The 18,284-nt window shown below is 46.1% G+C and overlaps 1 protein-coding gene across 7 annotated transcripts in view; it reads left to right on the forward strand.

Moving 5' to 3' along the window:
- The first annotated feature begins 3,989 nt into the window (after positions 1 to 3,989).
- The window catches only part of ANKRD44 (ankyrin repeat domain 44), a 131,205-nt gene continuing 116,910 nt past the window's right edge, over positions 3,990 to 18,284 (forward strand). For all 7 annotated transcript variants that reach the window (XM_040069368.1, XM_040069372.1, XM_040069370.1 and 4 more), the window contains exon 1: positions 3,990 to 4,081. In XM_040069368.1, the coding sequence (XP_039925302.1) occupies positions 4,055 to 4,081 (27 nt within the window). In that variant the 5' untranslated portion in view covers positions 3,990 to 4,054. The remainder of the gene's footprint in view (positions 4,082 to 18,284) is intronic.

Consider the following 18,284-nt stretch of genomic DNA (forward strand, 5'->3'; position numbering starts at 1 on the left):
TGAGGCAGGAGCCAAACATATGTCTAGGAACAATTGCACCCTCCATCTGTGAGTGATCATCATGCTTAAATACAGCAGCAGACATGACTTTGGAGTGAAAAACAGAGCAGAGCCTTTCCCCTGCCTCTGCTGCTCAACAGTGCAGGCAGAGCAGGAGCAGGGAGGAGGGTGGCAGTGCAGACTTTGGGCTGCCTTAAAGTGACCACATCCTGTTAGGCTGCAGAAACATCAGACTAATGCAGAGATATGTCTTTTTGAGATGCAGGAGGGTTTGTAGGGATTCAGCGGATAATTTGCAGATGTGCTTGTATTTCTGCAGGAGGAACAGGGGGCAGGGAGAACTCCTGAACTTGCTCTTTTGTGTAGGTTGTTCACCCATTTCCCACCCATGTCCCAGGTCACTACAGCACGTATATACAGTAAGATGGACTTATTTCAACAAGATTGCTTTCTTCCTTGATAACCCCATGGGAAGTGCGTAACTCTTAACACTGAGTCTGTGGTGGCAGAGTAATGCTCAGAGCAGTAGCCAATGGCCTTTACCTGAAATCTTTTCCCAGCTGATGCCTTGATACTTAAGGCTGTCAGAGGGCATTCCTCACAGAGTGGGACAATTTCCTTCTACAGGCAGCCAGCCAAGCAGCACGAGCAATAAGCACTCTGCAGGAACGCTGTGGCATGAGACAGCGCTAATGGTGTGTCTCAAATCCTAAACCGATACCCAAATGAAGACTTGCACTATTACCACATATGAAAATGACATGTGAGATCTTAACCAAAGGCTGATTGTTTATGATGATGATGCAGTTCTGTTGAAGTCACATGCCTAGATCCAAGTGTGCCTGGGAGTTTTGTTGAGCCCAAGAATGCTAAGAGGCTTTCCTGACACAAAATCTGAGTGAGGAAGTGTCTCATACAGGTATGACTGCTGACAGCAAGTGGCTAAACAATCCAGTTTAGGTGGAACTGGAGGAACTTGGGTTTTTCTGGGGACAAAATGAAAAGGTGAAAAAAGAAAAGGCAGACATCTGTGATACTGGGCCCGTACACTACAGAACATAATTGTGTTGTGGCCTGAAGATCAATAAGTGGCAATGGCAACATATTTGGGGCAGTTCTGTTCTTCCTTTCTATTGGACAGAAATTGCTTAAGTGCTAAAGTTCAAGCTTTCATGTTCCTATTTTGCTTTTTAAAATATGCAGTAGGGGTTTGTGTTTCACAGAAGACTTCAACTGGATGCACAGAACCCTCTTAGGATTGGATATGGGTCAGCAAGGAACAAATGCATCTGCTGTCCTTAGAGGGTTTCTTTCCACTTCCCTGTCAGAGGCCCAGGGTAGCCCTAGGACTTTTTCCTTTCCAAATACAGGTTTGATTCCAGATGACAGTATCTGGCAAGCTCGAGTGTATTCTCATTAAGGATGTTGCACACCTGTTTTGATGGTACTTGTTAATGTCTCAAGTATGGAAAGTGAACATTTGTGCTACAGGTTTGAGAGTTGCAGGTGTGACCGTTATTTGAAAAATTAGCTAATGGCTTTATGACTCTTCTTCAGAAAAAGGGCAGTGAGCATATGGCATCATTTCACATGAAAATGTGTCATGGAATTAGTTCCGTACCAGCCTGGTCTAAGAAGCTGTTGAGTAAAATAGCTCAGAAAAGCTTTTATTGATTGTGCATGACTGGAACATAGTTGTTTGTGCTATTTTGTGAACAGGAGAGGAGGACGTTGTACTTTCAGAGAAATCTTGGACTCCTTTACTGTGTGGGTAATGACTAACACTGTGACTACTCTTGGCAATTCATGCAAATGATCCTTTAAATGGAAAGTATAAATAAAATTGTAAGGACCTCTGTAAACTGAGAGCTGTCCGATTATTATGGGATGTGAACACTTTCTGCAGTCCTGCGTGTCCCTGGGGGCCTTTCCAAGGAGTGGCATTAGGTGGTTGGTCCTCCTAGACACCATCCTGTGGGGCCTGGGAAAGAAGAGCTGGCATGAAACTCCACTTGTTGGGAACAAAAAACTTGAGAAAAATATTATAACACTGTCATGACCCATCTCCTCTATAAGCCCTAGCTTGCATCTAGCCCAGTTATTGACTCCCAAGCAGATGGGCTCCTACTGCATCAGCAGATTTCTGTTCACACCCCCCTGACAGGAGAGTGTTGGAAGTCCCAAAGAAGGTGCAAGGATTTGTACCAGATTTTTGGATCAGAAAGTGAGGGGAGCAAAGAACAAAACTGAAAAATCATTTTCGTTATGTATCCATGAATCCACCAAGTTTATCTGCAAGGGTGAAGGCTATATTGAATGCTAGGTCATTGGAAATAGGCCTTTATAATAAAACAGAGCTTTCCTGGTAATGCTGAAAGTTCCCTCCATTTCCCCCTCTTTATTGTTTGGTTTGTTGTTGTTGTTTTTGTTTTTGCTTGCTTTCAGCTGGGACCTAACTTTTGCTTACTTCTGACCTTGGTGTGGTGAGCATGTTTTTCAACAGAGCCTGGGAGTGGACTGTCCCAGCAGAATTTCTGTCCTGAATTGGTGGGCACAGAAAATACTGGATTGTCTCACTGTTTGTGGTTTGGTTTTTGGTTTGTTTGTTTTTTTCTCCTTTAAAAGACTGATTCATATTAACACTCTTTTTACCTTTTAAAATGGTTGGAGTCAAAATGTGTTGTAAGTTGTGTGATATTGGTTTTCCTTCATATAAGACACTTCCCCTTTTTTTTTTTTTTTTTTTTTTTTAACTACTTAGAGTCACCTCATTCTGTAATTAAGGGTTGAAAAGCCATAAATCGCCGTCATATTGCAGAGTATGGGAGTTTCTTACTGCAGAAACTAACTTGTGAGACAATACCCTGCCTTTGTGTGACTTGGAGGAGGAGAAGAGGGAATCTTCAGTCCTTGGAAAAAAGTAATTACCCTCCTTACCTTCAGCATGTGTGTAACTCCTGTTGCTGTGCATTGTGCCAATGATTTTAATCAAATCACATGCTTCAGGGATTTAGCTTGTCAACTCTGAGGGGTAAGAGAGAAAGTAAACTTGCTCCTTCATGCTTTTTTCCCCTTCTTTTTGTCTTCCCCCCTTGCCATCCCCTGGCCTTGCATTCTTGGCTGTGCAGTGGTGCTCCAGTCACACTGACAGCCAGCTCTCGGGTGGAACTGAAGTTTCCCCCAGGTCAGCTCAGCAGGAGCAGTGGATGATGTTCACAATCCTCTACTGGGGAAGGGACTCTGTGGCTGGTTTGTTTGCTTATTAAACCATACTTTTTATCTAGTAGGTTCGTTTTTCAAAAACGAAGTACTATATTGAGTAGGAAGAGACCTGGACTGTCAGGAGTTACCAGATTTTTCAAGATAGCTACTACAAAAAGATGTAAAAAAAAAAAAACCAAAGGACTCCTGTCAAACGGTTGTGTCTGTCTGATGGGATTTGACAAATGGATTTGCTCGCACACATGGAACGAAGGCGAGGTTAAGGGTTCGGCTTCTCCTTCTACCCGGGCTTGGGGTAGCACGTTCGCTGCTTTCCCTCACGCTGTGGGAACAAGCGCGGGTCCCCAGAGCAGCTCGGCCCTCAGGGGTGAAGCCAGCGCGGTGCCCCTGCGCCGGGGAAGGGGTACCCGGCCCGAGGGCAGCGCCGCGTCCCTGAGGGGCCGCTCCCGCTCCCGGCGCGGCTCCCGCGGGCGCGCAGCAGGTGCCCGGGACCGCGGCCGGGGCGCGGGGCGGATCCGCGCGGGTCCCGCCCGGTCCGGCGGCACCGCCCCCCGCGCTGCCCGGCGGGGCGGGGGCGCCGAGAGCCCCGGGCGGGCCGTCGCTCCGCTGCGCTCCGGCGGCGGCCGGCGGCGCGAACAAAGGCGGCGGCGGCAGGCGGCGGTGGCGGCGCGGCCGTGCGCGGCGGCCCGCCCGCCCCTGCTTCCTGGGCCGGACCAGGCGAGGCGGCCCCCGCCCCGCCGCGAAGCGGAGCCGCCGCCGCAGCAGCGCCGGTCGCGGGGCGCGCTCGCCGCCCGTCGCGGGAGCTGCATGTGCGCGGGAGCCGCGGCGGAGGATGGCCGTGCTCAAGCTCGCCGACCAGGTGGGCGCCGCGGGGCGGGCGGGCGGGAGCGGGCGGCGGGCTCAGCCTCAGCCGCAGCCCCCGCGGCGGTGCGGGCGGCCGGGGGAGGCCCTTCCCCCTGCCGGGGGCGGCCGTGGAAGCCCCTTGGCGGGGGGCGCCGTGTGGCGCCGGCTGCCCGCCGAGCCGCCGCCGATGCGCTTCTCTTCTCTTCCCTTCCCTTCCCGGCGGACATTGTCTGCGTGCGGCGGGCCGGGGGCTCGGCGCCGGGCAGGGCGCAGCTCGCCGGGGTCGCGGCGGCGGCAGCCCGTACGGGGCGCGGGCGCTCGCCCATCGCTGCCGAGCTGCCGCCCCGCGGTCCCCGGTGAAACCTTGACATCTCCCGTCGGCGGGGTGGGATGGAGCTGCATGTCGGCTCGTTTCGAAAGGCCTCTCGGCTCTGCCTGTCGTTGCTTTGGCTTTCTCCATCGTTTCATTGCCGTGCCATACGTAGAAATAATTTATCCTTTTTACTTAGGAAGCGCCTCTTCGGTTAAGCTGTTCTTCACAGGCTACTAGGAAAACCCGTAGTATTAACACTCGGATCGTGTTAAATTTAGCAATGGGCAGACAGCTGTAATCAGTATTAAAGTACTTCTTATCACTGGTAACTAGAAGCATTTATAAATATTTAGTAAATCGATATTATGACTCCCACATCCTGATTTATCCGTATACTCTACCAACTGTTACACGCTTTGCGTGCTTTAATCTGCTATTTTTAATTCAGCGTGGTCCGCCTGTGATCTGCAGCGTGGGTGTCCTGCAAGCCTCAGACCCTTCCTGTGGGGTTCAGGAGGACTGCCTGCAGCCAGCCCCTCTCCAAATATGTGTGCTTGGAGATCACAAGCCTTGCTCCCGGTCTATTTATGTTTTTCCAAAAAGATCTTCCATGTGCACAAAGCTGCCACATAGCACATTGCAAAGAGTTTTGAAAACAGCAAATGATAAAGCTGCTTCTAAAGTGAAAGCGATACTGTGGGACTAGGCTATAATGTGTTTTCATGTGTAACAGAAGGCAGTATTTATGGGCTGCCTCCTGACATGTCCCTTGAATATCCTCATCTTTAAATCTGATGCTTATGACTGGCAGAGAAAATGTTTCACACCATGAGGCTTCACTACCCCATGGTGCACAGATCAAGTCTCAAAAATAAGGAGATTCGGGTAGGAGCTGTGTGTTAAAAATCCAAACAGCAAGCATTAATATTAAAAATAAGCGTGTTACAAAGGACCAAAATGGTACCATTTCAGTGTTTTTTTACATGTTTAGTGAAGCCCTTGAATTTACTGCCTTTAGCATTTTTAAACGTTTGCTGACACCTTTCAGTGACAATTTTGCTTCAGCAGCAGCAGTAGAAGTTAAAAGGGATTTAAGTCAGGTAGATCATGCCTTGATGAAGTCTGTAATGCTGTAGAAAAATGATAGGCTGTTGTCTAAGGATTCTCCCTTTTTGTCTTCTCTAAGAACCCTCAAAGCAGAGGGAGGAGGCTCCTCTGAGCTTCTGTGACACCTCTGCAATGTGCCTACTTTGAGAATGCTCAAAATTTTGGTGAATGCTCATCATTGTTCCTGGTCAGGCTGTGCTGGGACACGATAAGACAGGCTGTTAATTTTTCTTTGTGGAAATAGGTTTCCTGATTTTTGTAGAGGGATATGTTGGTCTATCTGTACCCATCCTACTGTATCTCTTTTCATTTCCTTAATTTTCTTCAACAGATCTTTTTCTTTCACTTCTGAGAAAGTGGAGGAGGGGGAGGACACATCCAAAGCTGGCTGTGGTGCTTCCTCTTAAAGGGAGGGCAGAAGTTTTTGTGTGCTCGGAGCTGTTGCCGGTGGAGCCATTCCCACCTGCAGCCTGAGCAGTGTCACCAGGGCACCGGGGCTGCAGCGCAGTAGCTCTGTGCGCATCAGGACAGGCTCTGCTTCTGCTCTGCATCAGACTGGAGGAGTCCTGACCCCAGGCTGACCCACCTTTAGCAGGGAGAGACACAGTAGCAGCAGCCTCCTGTGGTTAGAGGTAGACTCAGTCAAAACAGAGGCGAATCCGTGCAGGAGAATAATGTGTCTGGGAAGATTTGCATTTCTGCAACAACTCCTGCATGTACTCAGGCTCGCTGGGGTTGTGGGAGCAGGCTCCTTCTGCATTTCTTCCTGCTCTTGAAGATTGAGGCAGCCGTGACAGTGATAACTTGCAGCGATTCAGGAAACGGTTTCCTTTCTCTTTGACACCAAAGGCCGCAGCTCACAGTGTCGTGCAGTGAGAGGGGAGTGTGAGGGACACTCCACACTCCTGCAGCGGTCAGGACCTGGGCTGCTCTCCGTGCCTCTGGGTTGCTCTTGGTGCACCGAGTGTGAGGTGCTTCAGCTCTGAGCTGCGATGCTCAGGGGAGGGTTGGCTCTGGAACCAAGAGCTCTCTGCCTGTCATTGAGATTTCTCTAGCACATGCTTCCTTCTGGATCTATGACTTTTTTGACCAGTGAGGAGAGCATCATGTAGGGGATGACTAGGGAACCTCCCTGCTGAGAGTTTAAACATGCCTTTCTCTTAAGTGATCTGTTTCCTCCTTGCCTCTATGCTTGGCTTTTCTTACCAAGCGTATCTAACAGCACAGGTAGTATTCAGACAGATGAGAAATTAATCACAGCACTTCTCAGACAGGCTTTGAAGACAGACAGATGTTAATAGTTGCTGCTTTTTTGGTATAGCTGACAGGTGCTAAAGTATTGCTACACTTAAACCTTAAAAGAGATTATCAGTTATTTTAGCTGCGTTCACTCGTTAGGCAGGAAAGCTTAGTTTAAGAGTTCAGCATTAGTGTAGGTTACTTGAATTTGCTTCCAGTGAGGGTAATTATTAGCTCATCAGTTGAGCCAAGAGAAACCTGTAAGTGGTTTAACCCCAGGAAGTGTATTCTACCTTCATTCGTTTCTAGATTAATTTCTTTCAGGCATGTAACTAGTCACTTTTGAATGATTAAATGTTAAGAAGAAAAAAAGCTCAAATAATTCATAAAACCTGAACTAATTAATTTGATTATCATCTTTATGTGTAGTGGTGTCTGTGCATTTGTAAACATTCTGATATTCTAATACTTCTGTTGTCATTTACAAATATTGCAGAACTTGCTCTAAATCTTAACACATTTATCTGGTCCTTTTTTATCATCTCTACAGGGAATGTTAATTACAGCAAGCGTGTAAGTTATTTTAAGGAGTGAAAAAAACCCTTTTCTTTCTTTTCAATTCTAAGAGTTACTGCTGTACTCTTCCCTATCCAAGTCATTGGCTGTACCTTTTCCATTTCAATGAGCATTAGTATTTTATATTGTGTGAGGGTACAGCTGTTTATGGTAAAAGCCTCTAGCTGTTGCAAATGAGTTAGAGTTCAGAAGGAGCAGAGGACAAGGGCTCCAACAAGTAAGCAGCCAGAGGCTTTCAGGTGTGAGTGGCACTCTCAAAGGGTGAAGGTATTGATGGGCTTGTGACTTTGGTGGCTCCTTTCCGAGCAGCAGTGGTTGCCTGGACCCACCTCTCTTGTCCTTTGAATAATCAGCAGATGTCGGGTTCTTACTGCTGCCACTCTCCCTGCGTGCTGTCTGCAGTTCTTTGCCCAGCTTATTCCTCATACTTGCACCAAGTAACCTGGTTTCTTGAGAGCTCTTTGTTTGCCACTTGCAAATTTTTCCAGAGAAAGCCTGGTAGGTGATGTCCCTTCGGGTGTGCTTTCCATCTTCGGGGTTTCCACTGGTGCTTCTGGGCAGCAAACAGACAATTACTCCTGTCAGTACTGTGTGAGAGGGTAAAATATCTTAAGGTAATTCTAGGTGTAAACTTCTGTGGTTCAGCTTTTGGAAAATTATTTTGGAGGAACCTAAAGTTTCTGTAGTGTCTCCATCTCATTTTTAGTTTTGCCTTGCCAGCTGGGGCCTTCCTTGCAGAGTTGCCGGCTCTGCCCCAGGCCTGCAGGTTGCCTCTTTAGCTCACTCTGTCATCTTCTTTCTGTTTGAAGCCAACAAAGTCACTCTGTGCACGGCTGTTTGATTTGGGATGCCAGCTCTGCCTTCACCTCCGTGGCACGAATTGTGCCCGCCAGAGCGGGGTGTGCGTGGGACATGCGTTGACGCCTGTCAGAGGCTGATGCAAGCTCTCCATTGCCTGTTGTTGGTTATAGCTGTGCATGTTTGCAGAGCAAATGTATCATTCTGTCTTAGAAAGGCACGGAGAAGGTTTTCTATAAACAAAAATAAGATGGGAAGTTACCTAGGGAGCGCAGCCTGTGTAGCTGCTTTTAAGGGATGTAGCGCTTGGTGGTTTCATGCCCGCACTGCGAGATCCAGTGAGGAGCTTGCTGTAAATCTGAGACAGACACAGGCTCTAGCTAGCCCTGGGCCAGTGCACCTGGAGGGTCACTGTTTACTCTGGCTTCAGTGTCACCAGCCCAGGCCCTGCATGTACAAAACAATTACTTGTAGGCTGCCCTCACAAGCATGCATATGCATGCATAAGGGTAATGGAGCCCAGATAAATGGTAGTGTATGTACTTAGGCTGCTATTAACTGCAAGCCCTCATCCTGTCTCCTGGTATTTTGCCTGTTGTCCTTGATTGCTGAGGGTAATGCAGTGTGACTAGAACTGAAAGGACCATTTCTCTCCCTTTCCCAAATGTTTTCCTGTGTTTGACAGTTCTCGGCTGACCATCAGGATCTTTTTTATTATGGTCACAGAGAAACAGCATTAAACAGATGTTGAAATAATTTTAAACAGATGTCAAAGATCATAAAAATCCGCTGGGCAAAGGCTGGACTTGTGTCTGAAGGTACTTAAAACCAAAATGAATACAACAGTAACAAATAGTTTCCTAACAAAACCAATTACATTTCCAAATGATGGTGTGTCTAACTTATTTCAGAATCATTCAATTGACAATAATGCCTTTCTATGTATCCTTTCTCTCTGACATGTAAAAGCACCTAAGAAAATGCCCCCGAATCTACTGTGTAAAATAGGAATAATGAACCTGTGCCCCATGGCCACAGGCAGCCCACGAGTTAATTTGGTGTGGCATGAGGTGCCACAATTCCTCCCCTCCCCTCCTCATATTATGACTAGATAATATTAAGGTGTGTATATTAATTTGCAGTCTTCTAAGTGGTTTTGAAAGGGCTTACAGCCAGAAGGAGATAATCCATTTTAGTACAAAATACTCAGCCACAAAACGAAGGTAATTGTGGGGAAGGAAGGAGGAGGAATTTACCCACAGGAGCGTGTCTCTATTATTTTGTGTGAAATGAAAATGTGGTTGGACCAAAATAACTCCACTGGCTGCCTCTGTCTTTCTAGAGCCATGATGTTCCTAGGTATCATGCATACTGTGAGACATGGCTCCGTGCTTTTTAAAACAAAATAAAAAATTAGAAAAACTGGGATGTGCCAGAATTCCTGGCCTCATTCAGAGCTGTAGGAGTGATGGTTGCTGCCCTATGGTATAGACCGCCACTGAACTATGTCCCTACGCCCCTACACTCCTTCCAAATGCCTCCAGGGATGGTCCTGTCCAGAGGAGGTGGCTTTGGGTCACCAAAGAGAGCAAGATACAGGCTTGAAAGGGAAGCTGCTGCTTTAATTTTTTTTTTTTTTTTTTTTTTTTGTCATGGCTTCGGCAGCGTTTCACTTCCTGATGATTTTGTAACTTGTTTCAAGGTAAAAGAGAAGCACTTAAATCAGGAGAATTTCTTGTGTGGCGGGGCGTGCTCAAGTACGTGATAGATATTTCTTTGGCAGAGAAATCCTCCAGAGGTCGGTCACGCTGGAAGGGTTTGGAGTGGTTGTGCCTAAGATGCCTGGCTGTTTTGAGGGGGGCGTGCCTGTCGTGTTAGGGTGTTAGTTTTCTTGAATTGCAGATGGCATCCAGCAGAACTTACCCTCCTGTACTCTCTTGAGGTGTGGTATTTTATCCATGCCTCACAAGTGCCTCATGACCTCCTCCTGCTCATCTCTTAAATGAAGATGTCGTTGTCATGGCTACATTTAGTAGAGGAATAAACACTGCTCCCGGCTTGGGTGCTTGTGTAACGCCTCGGTTCCGGGCAGGTGCTGTTTTTTCTGGGTGTTTTCACCTCGCTCGAGGGTGGGCAGGTGTTTGCTGTGCCCGGGGCTGGCAGTGCCCGAGCTGGAGCCGGCCGGTCCCCGGCAGCGTGTCCGAGCCTCCCCTGCGGCACCATTTCAGCTCGGGGCCGCTCTCAGCAGCACCGGGGCTGGGCAGCAAATCCCTGGAGGCAAAGAAAACTTGGAAGCCTTGTTTCTAGAGGTCTGTGTGTGGCTGAACCCTGCTTGTCTGCTGCCAAGGGAGGCAGAGGCTGGGCTGTGCTGGTGATGGGAAGGGTTTCCCTGTGCTGCCTTTGCGGTCTGTTCCAGGAGGAGCCAGGCCAAGTGCCTTCTCCTCGCCCTGAAGCTGCCCCATCATTAACAGCTTGTGGAATGAGCAGCTTACTCTTTAGGAGCCACTGTTGGAGTTATTGCTGTCTTCAGGCTAATAACTAATGTTAGTTGTTAGCCTGAAGAACTAGCACACTATGTTCTTAGGATTTTTTTAATCGCTGTCCAGAAATTATTTCCTTTCAGTGGTACTAACACTAACCTGGTGTCAACAGATGCCTACAGGAGTCAGATATTGTAGGTATAAGCCTATTAGGCAAATGTTTCAAAGTATATTCTGATAGCATTGAGCATTTCCTCTGCTTTTTATTCCTGCTTTTCTTGAACGCCCTACTTCACATACTGCCTGTGTATGTTGCAGAGCATATAGGCGAGCTAAACTTGTTGACAGACTGCCTCTGTATTTTAGTGCACTTTTTGGTCTGTTTCCATATTTAAATTAGCTTTTTTTTGTTTGTTTTCAAAAGCACATACCTGTCATTTGTCACTTTTTTTGTTAGCTGGAAAGCTTGGGCTGGCAAGTTCTCATAGCTGCTGTCTGTGGCTTCAGCCTTTTTTTCTTTGCTGCACTAGGAACATGTAGCAGCGTGTTGGAACCCTTCAGCCTGGTGATGGGTGGGAATCAAAGCATTACAAAATTACATCTAAAGGGGAGAAATTATTTTGCAGTTTCAACCAAGGGTTTGAGGTCATTCTTGGAAGTTTGCGAGGAGTTGGTCAACAAATTACAGCATTTAGTTGTGGCTAGGTAATTGTGACTTTCTGGAAGAGTGTGTGCTTTTTGATGACAGACATTTGCATGTGTTTTGCTTTTGGGGGAAGAAAAATCTTTCCTGTCTGCAGATGTACAACCAAAAATGGAGGCTGTTGAATGAATTTCTTCCATGCAGTGCTGAACCTCCTGGCCTAGCAGGCTTGTCTGCTTGATGTTTGTTCTTCGTGTTACGAGCTGGTTTTTATATACGGACGTGCGTTTTTGTGCTGGAGTTATTTGTCAAGGCTTGCTCTGTTGTTTTCAAAAGAGTACTTGGGGGGAATGCCCTCACAAAGTCCCACTTCCCCCTCACAGCTGCCTGCTACAGCATCTTTGTGAGGAAGTAGGCAAAACCAGAGTAGTTAACTCCTGCATATGATCTTAACTGATGTACCTGATGGCATCTATTTACTGAGCTAGGGCTTCAGCTCCTTTCCATAAAGGAATTGGTTTCTTATGGAAAACCCTTGTGTTACTGATGGCTCCAAGGCCCATGTGTTGATATCCTTAATGGCACAAAGTCTGCAAATAATCTCTAGTGATGAATAATTTTCTATTTAGGTGTCTGGATTTTTATTCTGGCAGTTTTTTTGGATCTCATTATGTGGCCTGTTCTTTTCCCCATCTTGCAGCCTTATAGACTACTTGCTTGAACAAATGTCTTTTGTCCATACAAAAGCTTTAGCAAAACAGTTGTTTGCTGTCTGCTTGGTTGCATACCTCTAACTAGCTCTCTGTAAATGAGATATTGCCAGAAGTAAAGACCATGTAACTTACAGAAATTTAGGAGTAAAAATGTAAAAATCAAGTGTTGTATCTGCAGTGTATCAGCTGAAGAGAAAGCACCAGTCAACTGCACCATTAGGTGCATGAGCTTTTACATTCTAAATATGATCAAATAATTTCTGGGAAAGGAAATGAGTGTGAACATCAATAAGCTCTTATATGCACTTCGTCATTAATAATGTAGATAATACCATTCAGATGGAGAACATAACCCATTTTATCATGGCAGCATTTTAACATGATAGGCTCCTTGTCTTTCCAAGGTGAAAGGGCCACAGATTACCTTCTGAAATCTCATCCTCAAATGAAGTTTTGCTTTTGGCTTTATCAAATCTAGATCAGCTTTGCAGGAATATGGGGAAGCTGCTTTGTATTTATAGTAACACACTGGTAGCAGCATCTACCTTGCTGTGCTTCTAAGTATAAAGTTAATTTTTCCCATACTTCTAAGAGGTAAGGGCGGACATCGCATCCTTTTCACTCGTGTTTTTATTCTTGCCTCTAGGTGTCTGTTTGGTTTGGTTTGTGTAATGAAGGTTCCTTCATTTGTCTTCTGTGCAATAAGGCAGCACAACACAGCCGTGCCTGTGCTGCTGGGCCTTTGGCAGCAGTAGGTGGGTACACCGAGCTGTCTGGTGTCACCAGGCTGGGCTGGTGTCACTGCTGGAGCCAGTCCTCTTGCTGTGGGAGCTGGTGCCAGCAAGGAGCTTGGCATCTTGAAGCTAGAATCCCACAGTATTATCTGGTGAAACACTCATTTGCTCAGTGTGGTCTTTAGTTGTTTAGCATGCCCAGGGTAACAAATTAAAGAGCTAGGGCCTGAAAAAACCCATATTGTCCTTAGGCTTCCAGCTGTTTTAATGTGTTTGCCAATGCAACATGCGGCACTTATCTCCAGTTTAAAATCAAGAGAGGGACTTCTTTAGTCATTGACTCCAGGAACATTTCCAAAGTGTTCTATTGAAGAAGTAAGTGTGGTGTTCCAGGTTCTGCAACCATTGTCTCTGAGAGGAGCAGGCTTAGGTGAATGATCTTGTTGCACCCTGCTTGGCATGAATCAAGCCTATTATAAGGATTTTTTTTTTTTTTTTTCTTTTAATGTAAACAAGCCTTGATCCTTTAGCTATATGTATAATCCTGCTCCTCTTTAGGAGATGTGGCCCAGCGTCAGATCGGGTTTTCTGCAAGGGGAGCCTGTGTCTCCAATAACCTTGGCTGGACACGAATCTGAGATTTTTTTGTTTTAAGAAGCTGTCAAGGTGGCTTTAGAGTTCAGAGAGAGGGAGGTAGAAGGAGAGGAGTTGCCCTGGGCAGCTGAGGTAGAGAGCAGGAGGAATGATAGGAGGGGCAGAGGAGAAGGCAGGCACTGTGTAGCTGGAGGTGCAGTGCTACTGCCTGATGGCACTGCCAGGAGAAGGTGCTTGTTACCCTTTTCACAGCTGGAGAACTGCACCACTGAGAAACTCTGTGACTTGAGTCAGGCTGAGAAGGGGGCTGGTGACAGAGCAAGAGCCAAATCCTGATTCACCTCTTTCAGTGGCTGATTCACAGTGATGCTCTTCCTTCCTGCAGGTTGTTTGAACACTGTTTACCTTGTGGCCTGATGCCAATCTCATGATGTTGCAAGGTGACAAATGAACGGCGGCGTGTGTTGTCATAGTACGCTGTTAAATTCATTGAACATACTGGGGGTTTTAGGTATTTGTTCTGTAAACTGTAAAATCAGCATTGCTGCTGCTTAAGACCTAGTGCTCTGTTGGGAAATGGTTTCTAGGTCACCTGCTAGGTAAAGACTTATTCTGGCTGATTGCTGTGGGTGGTTGTCTTTGGTCACTAATCCTGTGTCATAGGCTTAGGGCTGTGTCCTGGCAGCGCAAATGGTAAAAGTGAGATCAGCCTGTTATGCATCAATAAATACTGCTTGTTTGGCCTAAATGTCCTAATAATCCAGGGCTGCCTGACTCTGCCATGGAGCACACATACACGTGAAGCTGGGTCATTCTGATAGATGGAGATCAGCCTCTCAAATCTGAGAATTTGCTGTCAGTGGATTAGATGGTGCCCTTTGGGTACATTTCACACAAGGTCTATTTCATGTCTGGCTCAAACTCAGCAGTCTTAGAATCATGAAATCATTTAGGTAGGAAAATACACTTAAGATCATTGAGTCCAGCTGTTGAAAACATCATTAAACAACCATCGCAGCTGGCACAGTACAAACTCACCAAGATACAACACAGTCCTTCAGCAGAAATGTTTGTGGTTAGCATAGTGCTGGTTGATTCCCGTACCAGCATAAGATTGATTTAGACGCCTACTTAAGTAGGGATCAATACATTTAAATTCAGTTCTAACACAGGTAATCCACTTGAATGCAAAGCAGGCATTTTAAACCCATTCAGAAACCCCACCCATGTCTTCTCACTAAGCTCTGCTTATTACAGGTAAATATTTATAGACGTATAATCTAGTTTCTAATTAGAAGAAGTTCCTCCTTCCAGAAGCATTTTCAAGAAGACTGATAAATTTGTGCATCACCTCTGCTTCCCAGAGGAGTGTTATTTCTTGTATGCAAACGGGAGCAAATGGAGCCGATTAGCCCTCCTCCAATTTCCCCTTTGCAGCCTGTGTAGCTCCAAGAGTGAATTATCCAGGCCTGGGTTCTCTGAGGATGTGCCCACTGTTGGTGGGGAGATCACAGAGCCCAGGAGCAGCTGCATGCTGCAGCTTGGCAGGTGCAGTTACCTGGGGTAGCTGCTTACAGAAGCCTGGCGTTTATCCGCTTCCTACAGGCGTAGGCGCAGCTTTCGCATTCATCAGGGATTGCATTTGGGATCGCCTGGTTCCTGTTCCTGGGTAGAGTTTGCATATCTTTAATGGGTTTTTATGCATGCTTCGTGCCCTCCAAGGCAGGTTTGTGATTCACCAGAGAGCTGTCTGGAAAAGAAGAGACAAATGATGGCAAACCACAGAGCGGGCACATGATCTTCAGCACTTCTTGTTCCCGCGGGGCTGGCTGAAGACTGCTGCAAAGAACTGTCTGAAAACCCTTGTGTGACTCCTAAGGGATGACTCTGTGCAGACACATGGTCTCCAACCCTTTAAAGACCTGCACACTTTCAGGCAGTTGTCTGGAGAATTCTTCAGTTGGCTCTGTGTAGGGGCAAAAATTAAAAGGAGGTGGACAAGCAGGTGTAATTCAGTGCCTGAAGCCTTCAAAAAGCTTTAGCATAAAGCAAGCTTTCTCTCCAGGGTTTGTGTACAGCTGCTTGTCTAGGACCAAGCAAATAGGGAAGGCTCTGACCCACAGAAGGAACAAAATCTCTTTATCCATTTTCTTTTCCTGTGAGATTATTGAGCTGTTCAGAATCTGCTGGACTGAATTGCACTGCTACGTGCTGGGATATTGTAACATCAAAAAAGTGCAGTGAAAATAACTGCTTCACCTCCGTGGGTACAATTCCAGCAGTTGCAACTGTTTTATTCCTGATGCTGTTTCTGTTGATGTATTTTGTTTGCTTTCAAGCAGTGGGCTTGGAGAGAACACTCCAGAGTTTTGCCTGTTCTTAACAAAGCGTTCGGCTGATATGTTAATTGCACCTTGAGCATGTGCAGTAATATTTTTAAGCCACAGTAGATGTTTCACCAGTAAGGGAATTCTCTCTGAAGAGGGTTAAACAGTTTGCTCAGCCAGAGGAGAGCTTGCTTGCTTGCTTGTGCTTTATTGCATGAATTCGTGCATGTTGTATTGCCCCACAGAGTTGTGCTGAGCCCTGGTGTTCATGGCATGACAAGTGGTGTCAATGTAAAAACCATCTCTCTGCTGAGCTCTGCCTTAACCAAGCTGAAAAACCAGTCAGACCTACTTTATACTGCCTGTGCCCCATTTGTGGGGAACAAATGTGGCTGAAGACAAGCGAGTGCTTGGGGGGTAGTAAAACTGCCTGCAGAAAGAAGAAGGGGCTTTAATTGCTTGGGGTCTGCTCCCTGGTGTTCTCCTTACCTGTGTGACAGAGCCAGGCTTGGGATGCTGTCTCTGGTTTCTTGCCCTACCACCAGGCAGGCCTGGGTGCTGATTTGCCTTGAGACATGGGGGAACTGCCACAGGCTGGGTAAAGCCAGAGCAGCTTCATTGGCAGTGGCTGCCCAGGTCCTGCTTCTGGGAAGGGGCCACATCTGTGCAAAGCATTTGCTTCCCCATCCTGAGGATTAGGGATCCAACCTGTGAGCTTCTTTCTTTCACAGTGGGGGTCTGCTTTGTTACGCTGCCAGCCCCTTCCCTAAATAGCAGCTAACCCTGGATTTAAAGATCCCAGAAGGGACAATGGAGTCCAAGCATGTTTTTGATTTTTGTCGCTGAGGCGAAGTTGGAACATTTGCTATGAGCTGATTTCAGTTGTGCTTGGAAATTTACTGAAACAGCTACTCTGAAATAACTATTCTGAGAGATATTTTGGTCTGGGTGCTCCTATCCTTGCATAAGAGCATAGTTTGCTGGTGTGTCTTAGTGCACCGTGGAACTAGAATAATTGCCGACTAGTTACTCAAGAATGGTGCTTTTGGTAGATGCCTGAGCACAGAAAAGCCCACTACAAAGAACAAAGACACGCCCCATCCCACCCCAATTCCAAGGAGGATGTTCTTCCCAAGGTATTTTAATAGTTCTGTTCGTTCATGTCTGTGTAGAAAAGAGCAGTGGTAAGTTTTATGTTGCATGGTTTAAAATATTTCATATTAATTAACAAACAAGCACCAATTAATTTTACGTTACGATGCTTAAGGGGTAGACTGCAAGGAATGGTATTTAGCTGTGGCTGTTTGGCAATTATGACCTTGTATATAATAACAGACTCAATAAATGCTTGATGTGAGAGAGCACCATTAATCAACACAGAGTTAATTAACTGTGCTGCTTACTTAGGAAGTGCTGTGCAGAATGGTCTGAATCTGTGCAGTGCTACAGGCTGAAAAGGTTTGATTTGTCTGGTACCTGCCTTGTTTACATAGAAATTTCCCTCAAAATCGGTGCTGAAGAGGGAGCAACACTTCTTCCAGGTGACTGAACACTGGTCCTGCAGGTCATTTTCTGACATGTCTGTGACACTCTGGCAGACCTCACATGGGTCACTGTGTCGCTTAGGCTTTCTGTCACCTCCACGTAGAAGGTGGAAGCCTTTGGATGAGTGCTGCAGTGCTGGAAATTAGGAATCAGATAAAACTAAGAGTCATGCTCATCAGCTCTAATTTAGACTTTATACAAGAGTGGCTTTTTTGTGTGTTTCTTCAGTAAACTGAAACGTAGTCCAAAAAATGAGAAAATGAACAAGATTCAGCACACCTTCAGAGAGACAAGCCTTCCATCTCTGTACCACTCACCCCTCCACACTCCAAACAGATCTTGTCATTTTCTCCATTATGTGAAGTATGAAACTGTCCTGGCCTTTTGGAGTGGCCATCCTTTTGTTGGCTCAGTGTGCATATTAACGTGAAGGATGGATTTCTAACCTGGCATTGTACATTTTGATGTATATTTTTATTTTTATATGTACATTTTTATTACATTGTACATCACCTGGCTTTTTTGCTATCCCTTGAACCACTTTCATGTCTGGGGTCAATGTGGACTGTTCCAGGAGGACTCAAAGGTCTGAGCCATGGGAATGCTTTAAGCTTGCTGAGAGTGGTGCTCACTAAGAGCCAGTTTGGAGAGTTTGAGTTACTCCAATATGAAAGTGAGAGAAAGCAACTGTTTTCTTACTGCTGGAATGGGAAGCCTCCTGAATTCATATGCCCTGTTTTTATTCTTGAAGTTAATTTAACTCAGAGGTATAACACAAACAGTCTTCTTTCTTTGCCTTTTTTTTTTTTTTTTTTAAGTGTGTGCAGTTAAGTGTAATCCTTCATGTTCTTTCCTCTCTCTGCCACCAGGGCTCTTAGTCTTAATTAGAGTCTGTTTACCAAATAGCTAATACACGAGTGGCTTAGTACACTACCACAAGTTGTGGCAACCAAATAGGGCCAGAAATAGATGAGCAAAAACTGTATAGTCTGAAAGTGTAATGGAATGCTCTTAACTGTTTATAATGATGAAACAAATTACAGAGGCCTGAGAGTGGGGAGGGGAAGGAGGGAGGAAGAGATTTTCACTTTAGATCTCAGGGCAGAGGAAAGTGATGGTTCAGCTAATCTCTCTTCTGCAAATGGGATTT

Source organism: Hirundo rustica, chromosome 7 (genome assembly GCF_015227805.2).
Source record: "Hirundo rustica isolate bHirRus1 chromosome 7, bHirRus1.pri.v3, whole genome shotgun sequence".
Classification (NCBI taxonomy): Eukaryota; Metazoa; Chordata; class Aves; order Passeriformes; family Hirundinidae; genus Hirundo; species Hirundo rustica.